General features: G+C 38.8%; 1 protein-coding gene across 1 annotated transcript; it reads right to left on the bottom strand.

Annotated features, from left to right (window-relative positions):
- Positions 1-770: 770 nt before the first annotated feature.
- On the bottom strand, positions 771-16,761 carry mogat2 (monoacylglycerol O-acyltransferase 2). Its single transcript, XM_023276358.3, has 6 exons — positions 16,381-16,761; positions 14,617-14,795; positions 3,104-3,308; positions 2,794-2,968; positions 2,008-2,207; positions 771-1,176 (listed from the first exon to the last, which is right to left on the bottom strand). The coding sequence occupies exons 1-6, from the start codon at positions 16,472-16,474 to the stop codon at positions 1,022-1,024; spliced, it is 1,008 nt and encodes a 335-aa protein (XP_023132126.2). The 5' UTR covers positions 16,475-16,761; the 3' UTR covers positions 771-1,021.
- Between the last annotated feature and the right edge of the window lie 2,410 nt (positions 16,762-19,171).

Raw genomic sequence — 19,171 nt, 5'->3', positions numbered from 1 at the left:
CCGCCTACATAACGTATACATGCATAACACACGCCTGTGCTCAGCGCAAGGTCATTTTGTTTGCTAAATGGCCACATTTTATAGTTCCGTGATTTCTGCCGTGAACTTTTTCAAGATTTCATTCATCAGAAATGATGCAACGACTGAGCAGCCTTGGCGAAGTACTACGCTTGTTTCCTGTTTGTGCTGTACAGTTGGATATTTTAACATACAGACTTATGAGGATTAACCTTCTTTTGGAGTCAGTCTCAAGTAAGCATTGTAAAAACTGCACTGCTTTTAGTACCTCTGCAATGGGTTCATTTCTCAGCCATAGAGGTTCAGAGATTGCCTTCCAGTGCCACATCTACGAAATGCAAAAGAAGCCCCAGTCCCCCCTGCAGTAGCCAGAAGCTAATTTACACCGATCATCTGATTCTATCATTTATCATCTCTACTTTCTCTCTCTCACACACACAAACACATACAGGATACCATCACATGCTTCAGGATTCATCACAGTATACACTTTACCAACTCAACTTTTTGAAGGTTTTCATCATGTTTCCTCTCTTCTAATCTGAATCAAGACAAAGTTCATGCCATTTTAGTTATGCCGAACGTGATGTTTAAGTTGAAACGTCTTTAATAAACGGATATATTGAAATCAATTGAACAAGACAGAGGTTTAAACAACAAATTGTTTAAATTAAACTAAAACAGATTTGCAAGTTCAAAAAATTGCTAAGCAAGTCACTAAATTAGCAAAGTCAAATGAACCAAACAAAGACAAGGGTTTATGAGTGATGTTTATTGAGTGCTTAAGGAACAAATTGCATTTTTTCAGTCACATTTTATAGTTTGAAACAAGAGTTTCTATTATATAGTGCATCCTAGCTGACATAAACGGATACAGCAGGGTGTACTGGTGCACAGCCAAGTTTGTTCACTTTTAATCAAGAGGCCCACTGAAGGAAGGTTTACAGAGCAGCACCAGAGCTTAACAAATAAATAGACATTCAATCTCCATCCTCGGCTCAATTTAGACAAAATTCAGGTGTGTGTCCTTGTCCACTCCATAGTTGGCTTTGTGCTCCTCAAACAGATTGCTGAGTTCATCCATGTACAGCTGGTGGAGGGCATCGAGTTCCTCGGCAGTTGGTTTCTCCTTCTTCTCCACTCTAATTGGCCGTCCAACTGCAGAGAGGTGACAAGGTGCAGGGCAGCACCCTCAGAGTCAGTATTTAATGTACTCTTTGGTTTGCAGTGTGGCCTGATGTCTGAGGTCGGCTTATCTAAAACGTGGTCGTATACATTAGGGCTGCATGCCAAGGGCTGCAGTGTGTGTCAGCAAATCCTGCACTTTATCTGGCGGCTAATTCTCACATTCACTGAAACTCAGCTCTAACCCTGATTTCTAAAGCAGACATCCTTTAACATGCAGCAGGAGGAGTTAAGAGTGATATTACACAGAACCTAGTCTAGATGAAAGCATCAAACCTGCTGCATATGGATGCACAATATTAATACTATCTTTAGCTGTTAAAGTGTTTAAAACGAAATGTTGGCACTGGACCAAAATCAACACAGTCAGACCGTCAGGGTAAAAACTTGGAGTTTCGTTATAAAAAGATACAGAAATAAATGTAGCATGCTTTACCTTTTTCCTTGTTTGTTGAAAGTTTTCTTATTTTTCTCAGTAAGAAAGATAAGTCGGGGCCAACCAATAACCAGCGTGGCTGCTTATTGGATCAGAAATTCTGCATTTTTTGGTATTGTTTATATTTTTAACTACTTCTCGATAAAATAAATTATTTAAAAATGTACTACTTTGGTTCTCTTGCAGCTGCCTCTTTCTAGATCCTGTGTGACCCCAAACTTTTAAACGGTAGTGTATATAAATCGATACCAGCATTTGACCAAAATATGTGGAAAAAATGGACTTACTAAACAAAAATCAACAAAAATCCAGCACTGTGCCTCCCTACTGCTTCATGCAGCGATGAATGAGCAGTGCTGTTTACTCACCTATTGTAGTGATGGGTTTTCTATAGGGCATGAGACCAAAGGAGTACTGGAAAACACCACGTGCGTGGAAGAGAGGCAGGGCAATACCCATGATGCTTTGCAGTCGTTCCTGTGTCCATCGAAGCCAGGTTCCTCGTGGGTTTTCAACTTGATCAAACACTTCATTCTCTCCAAAAGAGTAGACTGGCACCAGGTGAGCTCTGAAAACAGTTTTCAACAAGCAAATTGTTTATCGATTCACACATACAAAAGAAAACATTCAAAAGTCTGGGGTCACTTAGAAATGTCCAATATCAGAAATACAGTCTAGACATCGTTAATGTGCTAAATGACTATTGTAGCTGATTTTTATTGGAATATCTACATAGGGGTACAGAGGAACATTTCCAGCAACCATCACTCCTGTGTTCTAATGGTACATTGTGTTAACTAATGGAGTTGAAAGGCTAATTGATGATTAGAAAACCTTTGCGCAATTATGTTTGCACATGAATAAAAGTGTGAGTTTTCATGCAAAACGTGAAATTGTCTGGGTGACCCCAAACATTTGAAGGGTACTATATATTCACAAATATTATCCAGTACATTGGGTCCTTGTGCTTTAAAACTGTGCCTTATTTTAGATTGATGTCAAAACAGACTGTTCTTGGAAACTCCATGCAAGTGACTTGAATAAGCCTCTGTTTCAGGAGGCCATCCTTTTGAATAAGCAATAAGATTTGCTGCTTACAGAGAATTAGTTGCAGCAGGAAACCTTCCTCAGTGCCCCAGGCTCTGCGCTCTTACCCCTGCTCCATGGCCATTTTGATGAAGCCTTTCTTGTGAGCCAAGAGTACATTGTAGGATCCTGGGTGGGCATCAAGGGACTCTGGGGCGCCACCAACTGCTATTACAACAGCGCTGCCCCCACGTTTGTGGTGGAGCGGGTAACTGGCGCTCTCTTTATCAGAAGGTATCAGACCTGAACATTGACACATTAAATAAGTCAAATGATTAATCAGATGTGTTAAATTAAGTACTGTGTTCCGGTAAATGAGTATAAAATCTTAAAGAGACAGTTCTGGTTGAGTGTAATTCAAATGTGTGCGGCCCATACCTGCACACATGATGTAGTCTCTGAAGAATGGGGCTCTGAACCACAGGGGCAACATGAGCATGTAGCTGGTGAGGCCTGGAAACATCTGCCTGAAGCCCGTAGCGTAGCTGCAGAAGTTGGTAAAGGCTCCTGCCACCAGGATGCCATGAGGATGGAAGCCCAAGACGTAGTTGTGCTTGGGATCCAAGTCAGCTGTCTTCACCAACTACAGGAAGAAAAGAAAGGTGTGAGAATAAGGAGCATCAGTGCCAGCAGCTTCTACTTTACATCTGAATACGGATGTGTATGCGCAAACATATTCTGGACTATATTTCTGTAGGTTCTACAAAAAGCTCATTATGTAAAACATTTGTGCAATTCTTAGTACACGAGCTGACAGTGTTGTATTGCAGTGGCCCAGATGGCTGCAGTCCAGGCATGTGCCTTAGTATCTCAGTTTCAACACTGACTTTGACCCTCTGAACCGTCTCTCAGCTCCCCTGTGTGTGGCCTGAGCACTTTGTCCAGAACCACACCACAGTACCTCCACTGTCCCTCGTACACACACCATACCTTCATGGTTGCATGGAACTAGTGGACTTAGGTACAATTATGAGCCACTTGCACTTGTATTTCATGCTTCTTTATACTTCTACTGCAATACCTGTCAGACACAATGTTGAACTACTATTTATTTGAAAACACTACAGGCAAGGGAAAGTACATGTTAAACCTCTGAAATTATCCGGTTTGCTCCATGACCTGATCATAAAATGTGATTATAAGTATAGAGTTATTTACAAATTGAGTTAAAATAAATTGTGTATGTTATATCTGTAACTGGGTGTGGTGGTTAACGCTTTCGCCTTGCAGCTAGAAGATCCCTGGTTAGTGTCTCCACCTTCCTGGGATCTTCCTGGGATCTTCCTGCATGGAGTTTCCATGTTCTCCCTGTGCATGCGTGGGTTTTCTCCGGGTTCTCCAAAAACATGCTGAGGTTAAATGGTAACTTCACATTATCCGTAGGTGTGCATGAGAGTGTGACCCTAAGTCAGCTGGGATACACTCTAGCCATATTTTAAGAAAATAATATTCATAAACATTCAAATTCATTCATTCAAATATTCAAAACAATCATAACATCTTTTGAAGCGTTCACTTACTTTTTCTTGCCACTTTTCAGAATAAGCAAGTGAACTTTTTGCTGTGAGACATTTTATGAAGGAACTTTTAGAAAGCTGTGTGGAGAGACACAGCTGAGTGGTTAGCAGATTCAGGAAAGAGATATTTTAACACTCAACTTCTCAGTCTGGTTTATTTGAGCAAGTCTTGAAGGACCAAAGTGTTAAAATGTATTAAATTTTGCATGAAAAGCAAAGAAATTATTTCCAAAACTTGTGTAACAGAATTTTGTATTATCCTTATAATCAAGTCAAGATCGTTTATCTCAAGGTTTAAAACCATTGATTGTGTCACATATTGATAATATATCAGCCACAAATGCCAGTCTTTTTTTTTGGAAATATATTTTCGTATAATATGTTACGCACTAAACAGGGTCACTGTCCTGCTTATCACCCTTACTCTTTGCTGTTACTATTATTATTGCAATCACGTTGGTTCAGCATGCTATATGCCGTGTTTCTTTTATCTTTTTTACTTCTTAAGATTAGAAGGTCTCCATCAAACGATGGATCGATAGAGCATTGGTCATTGCACCTCTGTTATAAAAAAAAGACTCTGTATGCAGAGTGTCTGTTTGTGTACCATGTTTGGGCATGTACACCCAAGTTCTGTGCATTTGCAATATTACACTACACCAGAGTCACCCAGGTTCATTTTATTCATGACTGCTGTTCTTGAACAGATAAAAGGAGTACAGCAGCGATTTACCGTTTAACATCGTCAGACTCCCATAGAGCAGCTCCACTGCTAACAGTTTTGGTCAGAGATTCAGATGTGTTCTGGTAATAGTGATCAGGAGTTGCCTCAATCAGAGATGAGGAGCAGGTTGCAGAGGTCTGGTATGTTCACTTCTTTCAAACTCCACAGCTACACAAAATGTTTTCTACAATGTTTTATTACATACACTACCGTTCAAACGTTTGGGGGTGGGGGTGGGGGTGGGGTCACCCAGACAATTTCATGCTTTCCACAAAAACTCACACTTTTATTAATGTGCTAACATAATTGCACAAGGGTTTTCTAATCATCAGTTAGGCTTTCAACACCATTAACTAACACAATGTAGCTTTAGAACACAGGAATGATGGTTGCTGGAAATGTTCCTCTGTACCCCTATGTATTCTAGCTGATTAAAAACCAGCTAGAATAGTCATTTACCACATTAACAATGTCTAGACTGTATTTCTGATTAATTTAATGTTATCTTCATTGGAAAAAACTGCTTTTCTTTCAAAAATAAGGATATTTCTAAGTGACCCCAAACTTTTGAATGATAGTGTATGCAGTAGTGCTCCTCAAAGCCTCTGACCAGACCTGAAATATCCCTCTTTAATACTTTGTATATTTGCTTAGTAGTATCTAAGCAGTATTGCTTAGTTCTGAGTAATGTATTCCCTTTTACAGCAGAGGTAAAATGAGTCTTGAGTTGCTCTCTTCAAGTCTCTCCATAAGTCAAAACAAACTGTTCTGGTTGTGACTCTCAGACATCATGTACAGTTCTCAGCTTGTTTATCTCGGCTCAGGACCTTCACAGAGACGCTTTAATGTTTAGACTCAACACAAATGACTTTGCTGTTTGGAAGATAAAGTAATTCTACTGTTAAATGAGCCATTGGGCGTGCAATCTATCCTGCAATACGGAGGAATATTTCTCTGTAGTGTGTGACAAATCCCTTTTAGATCATCTACCATGGCAGGCTTGATAAGATATCTCACCTGTGGAGTGTTGTTTGTTTCTCTACCAGTCCACAGTGGGCAGGGTAGAGATACTGAGAGGAAACTAAAGGTCAGAGTCACTTGTCATGTGCTGTAGTTTGTTTTGCATTGTACTCTCACAAAAACAAAACAAAAAAAAAACAAATGTGCTCCCCTCACTGTTTGCATCTGTGTGAGACATTAATATTGAAGGCGACGCTGCTCTTAACGTAACATTCACATCTATAATCAGGAAATGCCATCTTCTGAGAAACAAACAGGCTGCTTCACTGAGCAGATTTCATACATGTGATTTTTCAGATCTTTTGAATAAGTGTGTGCCCTGACACAGCTTTAGTTTAGTGTTTTCTTGCAGCCAATCATATATAGGATGTGAAAAGTTAACAGGCTTGTACCGTATAAGCAAGTCATGACGCTGGACCTTCACAAAACTCCTGTTTTGTTTTTGTTCCTGCTGTTTGTTCTGTGGGTTTCTTCTGCCCATGGCCCCCAGGGCACAGAGTTAATCATTGGCTCAAGTTCTTCTAATGAGGCCCTTAACGAAGCTGTCTCAACAAAAGGAGCAGCGACCAATCACAGTCCTCCGTTATCTCACCATAATCTGTATTATTATTTGTGCCAAGGTCTTTCATTTCAAACTTCACCCAAGGATTTCCTACTGAAACAACAACAATCTATGTGTATATGTGTATTTTCATGACTTTACCTTCCTGTTAAACAGCCCTTTTTGACGACAAACTGAAAATTTTGCATGTCTGCATTCTCTCTTCAAAGGCACCAGACTCTGTTGACAAAACAGTCATTTTAACTTGGAGGAAACAGGAGATCCTGCTTTGCAGCTGCCTCAGTTGATTCATTTCTTTGTGCTATTGTGTGACTTTATTGTTGTAACACATTAGTTCAGGTCCATGCTAATGTGTTTAAACACCAAAATCAAACAACTCCTAAGAGTAAAATTATTGCTTTTGTCAGCGGAGTCAGTTTTATTAAGTGGTTAAAATACTTTTTGTAGTTGATCCATCGATAGCAGTTCATTACTTTGACTTCTGTGCTGGTCCTCCTGTCTAATTTCCAAACTGGGGATGTGCCCCTACTGTCAACCCAAACTATCCCTTTAATGGAAAAAAGCAAAGAGGGGTAAGAGTTGTGCTCCAGCTAGTATGTGTAAGAATGTTAAGCAGTTTATTTATTTAATATGTATCAATAGCTTTTTGTAACATTACTTTAAAAACATGAGACATTCCCTTACGATTTTCTGTAACAGCACACAGACTGATTTCTTTGTAAAGGACTTTGAGTTTTCCAGGAAATTCCAAAGGGTGTCACATTTTTACTCTGTAATGAGCGCATTGCCTCAGTGGTTTGTGTCCACTAAATGTGTGAGGGCTCAAGACTGTCCCACTGTGAAATCATCAAGTGCATGAAGACTTGGCTGTGGACTTTTCCACACTATTATGCATCCCACCATTCAGGTTCGAACCAGAAACTGATTCTGGAGAAACATAATGATGCAGAAAGCTCCACCGTGCAAGTTGGCCGGACTGATTCCTCAGCTTTATTATGTATGAAGACTGAATCGTGTTTTTAGACTGTCATCTGTGCACTGCAGATGAGGAAGAAATGATTGGCCATGATTTTATCTGCTCGTTATGTGTCTTCTAGCACAGAGAAACACCATGTTAGCAAGGTTTTAAAAAAAAGATCAAAAAAGGATCATGTTAGCATTTCAAACTTAACATGATCCAAACACAATGTTGTCCAATGGCACTTTTCACTGTATATATTGTTACTGCTGTAAAAATGTTGATTTAAAAGTCAGCCCCAATCACATGGCAACCTCTCCAACCACAACTCAGTTTGATTTAACAACACTTTAATTTTGCATAACCTGAAGCAGGAGCTAGGATTCTGTTAGCTTGCTGTAGCTTAGCATCAACACTGTACGCAGGGGGAACAGCTAGCCAGATTCTGTTCAAAACTTCCACATGCTTGTACCAAATAACATGTTATATGTATTTAATCTGCAACAAAAAACGAACTGTGAAAATTACAAGTTGTAGTTTTACCAAGGGCTGTAACGTTTTGGCTAGCTGTTTACCCATTTTGAGTCATTAAGCTAACACAGAAGCTAACTCCTAGTTGTAGTTTAATTATTTAGAGTGTAGGTATGAGTGTAGTATCAATCATCTAACCTTCCACTGAAAGCAAAAAAGTAGGTGTAAAATTGTGGCTTTAAACATACTGTTTGTTTTATAGCATCCTAATTGATGACATGTACACGTGTACTTTGAGCACCTTTCAGTAGTACTACAAAAGTATAAAACATTTCATCCAAATTGCGTAATTCACTTGGAATTTCGTATAATTCTGTCTTATGTAAAACCTTGATGTTCTCTGAAAGGATCTACACACACAAAATGAGGGTTGCCATATGTTGGCGCAATTGTATATGTCAGCATATCTATTTCTGTAGATAAGATCCAGAGGCCAAATAAAAAATGTTTAACAGTATGTATCTGTTTGTGAGTACCTTCATTCATTTATGTAAATGCAAAACAAAAATGATGCATGCAGAGAAGGCACAAATTGGTGCATAAAAACAGAATGAAGGAAATTAAATGAGACTTCAAACTTCCTGGAGCAGGACCCCCAAACACCGGAATATGATGTTTCTTCCTCGAATATTCACATAAAAACCAACAACCACACTATTAGTTATATATCAATTTGCGTCAGTGTGTTGTCTAATTGTTCATGTACCCTCCTAAAGGCTGAGTCACAGCACATCAGCTGAACTCTCAGTCTGAGCTGATTGTGGTGTAATTAGAAACAGTGGGAAAAAACACACCAATGAAACTAATTAGGCTCTTTAAAGGACACTGCTTCTCTTTACCCTTACATGGACTCTTTGTGTCAGGCTTAATGTGGCATACAGTCAGATGATCTCTGAACATGATTCGCTTTCTTGAAGTACTAAACAGTGAACTTTAGAAGGTGGTTTATTTTTTCTCAGAAATGACAACGTTCAAACTTCCATCTGGCGTAGATTCACATGAGACCTCCATGAGAGATTAAAGCAGGAACTTCCAGATGATCTAAAAGCTTACAGTATGATGATCACTTTTGTAGGTTAAGATAATTTTCAAACGTGTAGGTTTTCCATATCTTTCATGGGGTGTCCAAAAATGGGTCCGTTTTGTCAACATTTTCAATTTTAGTGAATGCATTGTTCTTTGTTGTTCTTCTTCTTATTATTTTATTATTTAGTACTTATTTTGCCTTGTTTTTTCTTTTATTGTTACCATTATTATACATTTTCATTTGAATTTCCCTTGGGATTAATAAAGTATCTATCTATCTATCTATCTATCTATCTATCTATCTATCTATCTATCTATCTATCTATCTATCTATCTATCTATCTATCTATCTATCTATCTATCTATCTATCTATCTATCTATCTATCTATCTATCTATCTATCTATCTATCTATCTATCTATCTATCATGACTTTATTGCTTTTATATCTTCTCTTGTCATTTCTTTACTGAGGCTCCAGTTGGCTATAAAGAAAATAAAAAAAGATGATGAATCATTGTTATTTTGTTAGAAAATATTTTACATTTCACATTTACAATCACTTCTTTTGGCTAAATTCAGTTCTTGTTTTGTTCTTTGCCATAAAATTATACAGCTGACCTAAATCTGACTGGTTCAGATAGTTCAGCTAAACAAGCCAATAAGGATGACTGTGTTATTATCGCTCAGGTTAATTCATGTCAACAGAAGCACACCCCACTTACAGGAAAACAAATGAGTCATTATAAAATACTATGTGTAATATTCTGGCTTCCTTTACCAATTTAATTTACCACATTCGGTTTTTGAATTTTTAATTGAATGAAATAATTTTAAGTGAATTAATTGATTGAACATTTTAAATATTAATCAACAAAGATAAAATAAATCTAATAAAAATACTGCATACTCTGCAGTCACTCTTTTAGATCCCTTATGTAGAGTCCTTTTTACAGTTTTTCTCAGTCGCTTTGGTACATTTCTCAGATCAGAATTGAAATTCTCAAAACTACTTGTTCAATCTTCACATCACTGTTTCACTTGTGCACATCAAAAAAGCAGTTTCTGATTTCTTTGAGCAAGTTGCAAATGCTTTGGTACATCCATGCAAATGATTATGTACAATTCTCTGCTGTTTCCTACATTATCAATTGTTTATGTCATGCTGATTAAAATGTATTATAATGGGTCTCTGTTGAATAGTCTCACCCCCCACAACATTTAGGCATTAGTTCATTGCAGAAGTCTTTACATGGGAAATGGTTGAACAAGTTGTCATAATATGTCAAGGATATTTCTACACATTTCCATCCATCCATCCATCCATTATCTATACACCGCTTAATCCTCACTAGGGTCGCGGGGGGGGCTGGAGTCTATCCCAGCTGACTCAGGCGAAGGCAGGGGACACCCTAGACAGGTCACCAGTCTGTCACAGGGCTACATACAGAGACAAACAATCACTCTCACATTCACACCTACGGGCAATTTAGAGTAATCAATTAACCTCAGCATATTTTTGGACTGTGGGAGGAAGCCAGAGTACCCGGAGAAAACCCACGCATGCACAAGGAGAACATGCAAACTCCATGCAGAAAGATCCCGGGAAAGCCGGGACGCAAACCAGGGATCTTCTCGCTGCAAGGCGAAAGTGCTAACCACTACACTACTGTGCAGCCCTCTACACATTTCCATTAGATTTTTTTTTCTAAATCTGTCCTGAATTGGTAAATTGCTCCCAAGTGAATCTTGACTTTCTCCAACAAAGGGAAATGTGGGAAGGGTTAGAATTTTCTGAAATCGCTCAAAGACACAAGAGAAGATATTTGTGATCTGGATGAGAATTTGTGGCCCAACAGACAGGAACATCAGGAGATGTAGGAAGACTGCTCTGTAATTCCTACAACACTGCATGTACAGTTTTCCCCTAAGGAGATTATGATTATGATTTCCCTATGTTCACATTTCTACTTCTGTTTTTTTTCTTTGTGCTATGCAGTGCTGTTTTCCTTTCTGTATCACATTGAAATGGTCTGTCAACAAACAGTAAAAGCGTAAATGTGAATCTTGTCCAGTCTTTTGAAATCAATCTCCCACATACTCTAAGGTGAAACTTACAATTTACAATAGCTGTCATCAAAACTCTAGCCATAGTTTACATCAGAACATCCCTCCAGAGTCCACTGTTATAATGACAACATGACTAAGCAGTTTGACTGTCTTATCCACACACAATGACACAAGGACTTGTCATTCTGATGCCACTGACATGTTCATTGACACAGATATTTACTTTTGAGAGATGAACTAAGGATTTTGAGCAAGAGACTGGCTTTTGCAGATAATCCATGGTGTTTTGCTATTTGTACGAATTGTTTTGAGAAATGCACTTACTGCTTTGCAAATGTCGAGGATGATTCGAGAAATGTACCAAAGCGACTCAGGAAAACTGTAAATTGCTGTTGATTGTTATTGTTGGTGCATTCTGTCTTATCAGTACAGTCCAAAGTATCTGTTTTGCCCACAGGCGAGTAATATGTCCATGTAGTGCTGTGAATGTTGTCAACAGGAGCTCTGTTCTCTATAAATCCCACAGGAGAGGGACTGTCTAAGTTACTTCTGAAGCTCTCTTAGATCTCACATCAACATTATTGTTGAATTTGATAGAAAATCGTGTGCTGCTGTTGATTAAAAACCTGCACTCAGATTTACCCCGTTTATCCAAAAGCACTATTTATGCATGACCACAAGAGGGACACAATGTGCTGTGAGGGACAAGCTTGGACTATACAGTCAGGGCCAATTCGTTCCCCTTATTTTACAACCAATCTGACAGAGTTTGCAAGAAATGTGGATATCATTGATAATCACTAATCTCTATCTTGGATCATTCAATAATCTGTGTAGTCCTTTCAGTAGTAGTGTGTAGTCCTTTTTTTAAAAGTCAGATTGGTGTTTCCACTCTAATGAGTTCAGGTTACACACATGACAGCCCAGTGGTCCAGTAGAAGGCCAAGAGATGTCATTTTGTTTTTTGCATCCTCACTTGTGGCTAGATGGTGGAGAGTTTCAAGCATTCATAGTCAGCCTCAATGCACATGACTTAAGGCTCAGCAACCACATGAAAATCAAATCAGTCAAGGCTCATCAATAATCTGACACTCACGGGGTTCAAGTTGTGATTGATGGTAAAACTATGTGTGGGATGAGAGGTATAATATCTTCAAGAATGAAAAACAATGCAAAACAAGAGAGGTACTTACAATTACCATGACCTGGACAACTGATCTATACATATTTTAACAGGTAATGTCTCAAGAACTAAAATATTTCTGGTTTGCAGCAGCATCTGACAAGAGGCCAGATGGATAAAAGTCTCTAAGATTTTGAGACACTTAAAGGAAGCACCTTTTTGTTTTGTTTTGTTTTTTTTGTCCATTAAATAGGAAATTGAAGCCGAAGGTTTAGCTTAGCATAAAGAGCGGAAACAAGGTGAAACTAAGTAGTTTGGCTCTTTCAAAAAAAAAAACCCAAAAAACTCATATATCTATTCATCTAAAGATGCAGGTGTATCTTGTTTGTTTGATACAGACTAAAACAGAGATGTAAATACATGTTTTGTAGCAAACCATCACTTTGCCATGAGCGATGACTTCCTGGAGTCTTGTCGCCATCCTGAGGTTGCCAGGCAACCACTGGAAACTGCACATAACCTTCAGAAAAGCCAAACAAACATCAGACCCAAGGTCTAATATTTTTATCTCCCACAAAGAATACACTTTTTCAACTCAACATAGTATACATCTGTTAAGTTGCACAAATTTGACAAAATATCTCTTCTAGGTGCCAGAAATGTCAACTTACAAGTGACATATGATCTGGCATTGTGCAATCACTGTAGGGTTTTGCTGCTATCTTATGAAAACCACCTTAGAAATTGTAGAAAAGAATGTTCCACGGGATCCTAAGGCATTGATCCTAGGAGACCTATTGAGAATAAGTATGTCAAACACTTCATTCTTCTTGCTTACAGCTGGAAAAAAATATGTTGGTGAATGGCAGGCTTGGCCTCCAGTTCAGAAAAGATGTTTAGGAAGATCTGCAGAGCCTTGATTGATGTCTTACATCAACTCATGTGTTGGTTGACTCTCATTTATGGTTTGATTTTCTTCTGGACCTCATTTATTTCACACTCTTAGCAGGAGGCTCGTTTTTCCCATCCTACGCCTGTATTTAATTTTTATCAGTATTGTTGAAAATTGTTAAATTGCACTTGTGCACTGCCTGCTATACTTTCATCAAATATTTTCACAAAACAACTGAACTAGGTGTTTTCCTGTTTTCAGCCTTTGTGCTAAGCTATGCTAACTGTCTCTTGGCTGCAGCTTTCTATTTAACCTACAAATGTAAGAATGGTATCAACATTGTTTTGATTCTATTTGTTTCTTTGTGTGTTTTTGCTATCAAAATCTCACAGCATTCAAAATTATTCCACCAAGGAGACGAAGCCTTGGCAGAGCTATGTGACGATCGGCGTTGGTTTGTCTGTGTGTCTGTCTGTCTGTTAGCAGCATTACTCAAACATGGACTAATGGATTTGGATGAAATTTTCAGGAAAGGTCAGAAATGACACAAGGATCTGCTCATTAGATTTGGGCAGTGATGTGGTTTATAGTCTGGATCCACTGATTTGTTAAAGATTTCTGTATCATTGCAACATAGCGGCTGGCGTGAGTGCTACGTCAGCTGCCTGCTGATGATCATATGTTTGCGATCCTACTACAAATCCACCGCTGCGGACTTTTTATTTTCCATCGGAAATGATACAAGGAACAATTTATTAAATTGTGGGGGAGTTTCCGAGTCTTATCAATTCTCGCCGCCAGCTACATATTTAGGTCATGCGATTGGGTATCACATACACATGCATAACACACACCTGTGCTCAGCGTAAGGTCATTTTGTTTGCGGGTTCATCTATATTAAATGGCCACATTCTATGGTGCTGTAATTTCTGCCACAAATTTTTTCAAGATTTCATCCGTTGAAAATGGCACAGTGACTGAACAGCCTTGGCAGACTACTGTGCTCTCTGAGTGCTTTTCTTGTTAACCATCTTTTTCTTAGATTTCTATTTCTATTTGAAATATCTGGAATTTTCTTATGTTATCAATTCAAGTTGTTGTCATTTATTGAATATTTAAGAGTGCATTAGTCAAGTATTGACAGTGGAATTCTTTTCTATACCACTAGTCAACAGAAAAAGGTTGACTGTAGGATATGAGGGGGGTATGTGTACATGTACAGCACATTACTAGAGGAAGCAGAAGGGCATCATCCATCATTAGTTCCTTGGCTGCCAAGGACAGAGATAAGGGCTATCGCTCATGGGAGACTGGAGATCAAAGATTAGATTAAATGAACTGATGTTCTGATGTCCTGTTTTGAGACTCGCACCAGTAAATCTCACCCATATGTGGACTTATATGTGCTTATAGAAGTGATGTGCAGCCACAGTAAAACAGTGAACAACTGTCTAAAAGCTCTCTCTCACCTTAATGGGGAAATAATCCCGCATGTACTCCCAAAGTTTGAGGCCACACAGGAAGGGCACTCTGCGGCCTCCACGTGCAGGAGTGTCATAGTCAAAGTACAACCAGACAGAGTAGAGCACACTGATCAGCCAGAACCGGGTGAAGAGCAGGAAAAAGTACAGGAAGATGCAGATGGGTGCTGAGGACAGAAAGAACGTGTGTTGTGAGCAGCAGCAAGAACACACGGTAGACAGCTGTGTTACATAATCATCCACTCCCATCTTGCATGACAAATGCAAACCACACTTTATGAATGGTTAGTGTGAAAGATCACAGGTTTGAGTGGAATTAACTTTTAATGAATACTGGCAATGTATGCATGAAAAGCATTCAGTTCTGATTTAGATTTCGTCATTGCAGAGTCATGCTGTTTGATTTAACATTTCCTGATGATATAATTGTTTTCATTTTTAGCTTGGATATTATTGGTTTCAGTGTTCAGGTGGCAAACTTCATATCAAAAACACTGCAGTCACTCTGATCAGGTAGTGACCCAGATACCAGTGATGGAATTATCTGTATGACTATGTGTTAAAACAAGAAAAGTGTTCTGCTTTAAGATTGATATGCAACACTGATTCCCAGTCAAGTCTTTTACAGGAGTGTATTAGAAACTTGATTCATGATTTAATAACTGCATTCCTTTGTGGTATACAGTATATTTATTATCAATGTCTGTGTTATTTCATTGCCTAAACACTTAATAGCAACATTTTTATCTTAATGAGCCTTTCCTGGTGAAATAGATGTTAAAAAATGACTACAGGTAAATGTAATGCTAATCTTTACTATGTTATTTGTCATAGTAATCAATAAACTACCAGATAAGTCAGTTTGAATCAGTTGCATTGCCTGTTGCAACTGAGTTTGTGAAAAGTAGTCTGCAAATAGGCAAATTCTTTAAACACACCTACTGGAAAGAAGAACATTTCGAGGATAGTTTTATATGAAACAATATGCACCTTTGTATAATTAATAGAGTTAAATACCATTCAGTTTAAAGTGAGCACAGACAGTGACCAGGCTGTGAAGTTGGTCAGATAATTATGATAGAAATCACTGATACACAGTTGGATAGGAGAGGTGAATAAAAAACACAAAGTGGACTAGTTAATTTGATTTCTGAAATAGCAACTATGAAAGTTATACAATGTAACCTAAAGACATGTGACAAAAAACATGAGGGCTCACTGAAGGGTTTGATGAAAATGATGTGAATCATATGCTATGACATGTCACCAGATCTCAACCTAAATGAAGCCTACTGGAGATTTTGGAGTGTTAGGCAGTGCTCTCCACCAGCATCATTAAAATGAGGGGGTATCTTTTGGAAAAATAGAGTTCATGCCAATGGTAAAGTTCCAGAGACTTGGAGAATCAATACCAAGGTGCACTGAAGCTGTTCTGGCAGGTTAGTAAGACCTTTTATGTTGTGTTTTCCTTTAATGTGTCACTTGTCTTCAAGTGCAGATGGTCTCTGCTCAGATCATGACTGCTTGGCTCCCTCTTCTGGTCATACAGCAGTTCAATTCCCTCTGTGCAACAATTCTGTAATTTTCAAATGGACTTACATTTCACCAAAAGCAGCTAACCCAACATATTTCAACACCTGCTGCAAAGAAATATAGAAAAACTATATAAGAGTTGTACCTAATGACATCCCATTAACACACCATAATTTCTGTCAGTTTCCATTTGACTCATACACAGACTTCAACACTCACCCAGAGCGAGGAAGGAGAAGACCCACAGCAGTAATGCAGCAGTCTGCAGTCTCCTGTGGAGAGGCACGTCCAAGGGGGCAAAATTAATCTTCATGTTTTCCACATGAGAAGAGAGACAAACCAAGGTGCTGCAGTGGAGGTGAAGAAGAAGAGCGAGTGAAGAGGGTCCAGAGTCTGCCGCCCTTCTCACCTCTCCACTTCCTACTGACTAGCTTATCTCAGAAACTCAATGCAGTGTTTGATTTGTCCATCCATATCTACCACATCAGACTTTAGACCCTGCAAGAAAGCAGCTGCTAAAACACTGTGCTCTCAAACAAAGCACACCAAGAAACACGTTAGTGAAGGAGGAGGCTATCAAGAAGCCCTTTCATTCTGCTTTCACTGCTGCAACCTACTAAGAGTAGAAGCAGTGTTCAGCATGGTTATGCAATAAGTTGGTCTGTATAGTTGTAAAGGCAGTCCTATCTGATCGAGCATATCATACAACTGCATTGCAGTGTGATATAGGTAGCGATAGAGAGCCTTTGGAAAGGCCTGACACATTTCTTATCACATAAGAGACATAAGAGGCTTTATTGTCATTGTACAATTGTTGCCAGCATTACAGTGAAATTACGGAGGTACCCCAGACTCAAGTATAAAAAGAAAGCTAAAATAGAATAAAAAGGAAAGCACTCAGAGAGCACAGTACTCCGCCAAGGCTGCTCAGTCCTTGTATCATTTCCAACAGCTGAAATCTTGAAAAAATTTGTGGTAGAAATCACGGCAACATAGAATGTGGCCATTTAATATAGACGTAACCACAAACAAAACGACCCTGCGCTGAGTACAGGTGTGTGTTATGAATGTATACCTTATATACAGAGACTGAATCGCGTGACCTAAATATGTAGCCGGCGGCGGGAATTGATGGGACTCAAAAACACCCCTAGAATTTAATCAATTGTTCCTTGCATGATTTCCGGCGGATAAATCCCAATAAGTTCGCAGCAGTGGATTTGTAGTAGGATCGCAATCAAGTGATCATCAGCAGGCAGCTGACGTAGTATTTACTTGTCATAGTTACAGTGATGCTGTGCTGCTATCTCGCAATGATAGAGAACTCCTTAATAAATCTGTGAATCCAGACTATAAGCCGCATCACTGCCAAAATCTAATCAATTGGTCCTTGTGTCATTTTTGACCTTCTCTGAAAATTTCATCCAAATCAGTTCGTCTGTTTTTGAGTAAGGCTGCTAACAGACAGACAGACAGACAGACAAACGTACGCCGATCGTCACATGACTCTGCTGTTCCGTGGCGGAGTAATAAAAGTAAGTATATAAATAAATGTGATGTGAACATAATGATGCTACCAGTGTTGCACAAAATTCTTTAAAGTCATTTCAATTTTCTTCAAAGGTGAAGCGCACTTAGTTACATATAGCTGCAAGCCCATGATGAAGGGCTATCCAAGGTATTAATGAAGAAATAACAGACAGGAAGAGATCGCAGAGAAGCCATTCAATTCATGCATTGCATCACAGACCAACACACTGACACAGACACTTAGTGGAATGTAATCTTTGCAGTACATCATTGTTTATATCTTTCTCTCATTAGCATGTGTTGGATTGACATTAAGCAAGGCCAGCGGGTTTCTTTCTACTTTGCCCTTTGATTACAGCTTTATAAATCATTAATTTATTCAGGAGCTATTTACCTTAACTACCCCATTAACACTTTGATCTTGAACACTCACTCAGCAGTCACTTAATGTTTTACTGGCACCCACAGACAAACAAACAATAAATACAGTGAAATAAAAAGCAGATGGCATGTCGTAAAAGCGATTTATTCTTGCCTCTAAAAATGAGCTGCCTGTTTTCATTTTAAAAACTCCTCTATTTAGAAAACATGCAAGTCTTTCAGATGTCACAGAGGTGGTAAGAACCAGGCCCTCAGGGTGTGTAATGAGTTGGCATTATTCATGTATTCTATTATTTGCTGGCACAGTCTGCCAAAATGGGTAGATTCTGCATGAATGAGTGCTTTAATGGGCTTTATTTAACTTACAAAATATGAAAAGAATAACATTCCACTTTGCCTCATTTAAAACTCTTTTCTACTGGATAGTGTTGAATCAGACAGTATCAATGTAATGCAATGATTTTCTGATAATGTTTTTTGCTTTTTGTATAATGCAGGACCCAATGTATGTATATATATATATATATATATATATATATATATATATATATATATATATATATATATATATATATATATATATATATATATATATATATATATATACACACACACACCTTGGGTTCTATATTCCATGTGGATGCTACTTTGACATGTACTCTTTCAGGAGGATAATGTGCTGTGCCACACAGCAAAAATGGTTCAGGAATGGCACAGCAATGAGTTTGAGGTGTTGACTTGGCCTCCAAATTCCCCACATCTCAGTCCAATCGAGCATCTGTGGGATGTGCTGCTGGACAAACAAGTCCCATCCATGGAAACCCCACCTCACAACTTACAGGATTTAAGGATCTAACATCTTGGTGTCCGATACCACAGCACACCTTCAGGGGTCTAATGGAGTCCACGTCTCGACAGCAATAATATTATGTGCACCTGCCTAATATTGCGTTGGCCCCCTTTAAGCAGCTAAAACTCCTCTGACCCAGTAGGGCATGAACACAGGACCTCTGGGGATGTCCTGTGGCACCAGGATGGTGGCAGTGAACTCTGAGGGTTGCAGGGAGGAACCGACCTAGCTCAGGCTTGTCCTGGCACA

This window comes from Amphiprion ocellaris, chromosome 14 (genome assembly GCF_022539595.1).
Source record: "Amphiprion ocellaris isolate individual 3 ecotype Okinawa chromosome 14, ASM2253959v1, whole genome shotgun sequence".
NCBI lineage: Eukaryota > Metazoa > Chordata > Actinopteri > Pomacentridae > Amphiprion > Amphiprion ocellaris.
The sequence above is the reverse complement of the archived record's forward strand: the minus strand, read 5'-3'. Positions and strand labels throughout refer to the sequence as shown.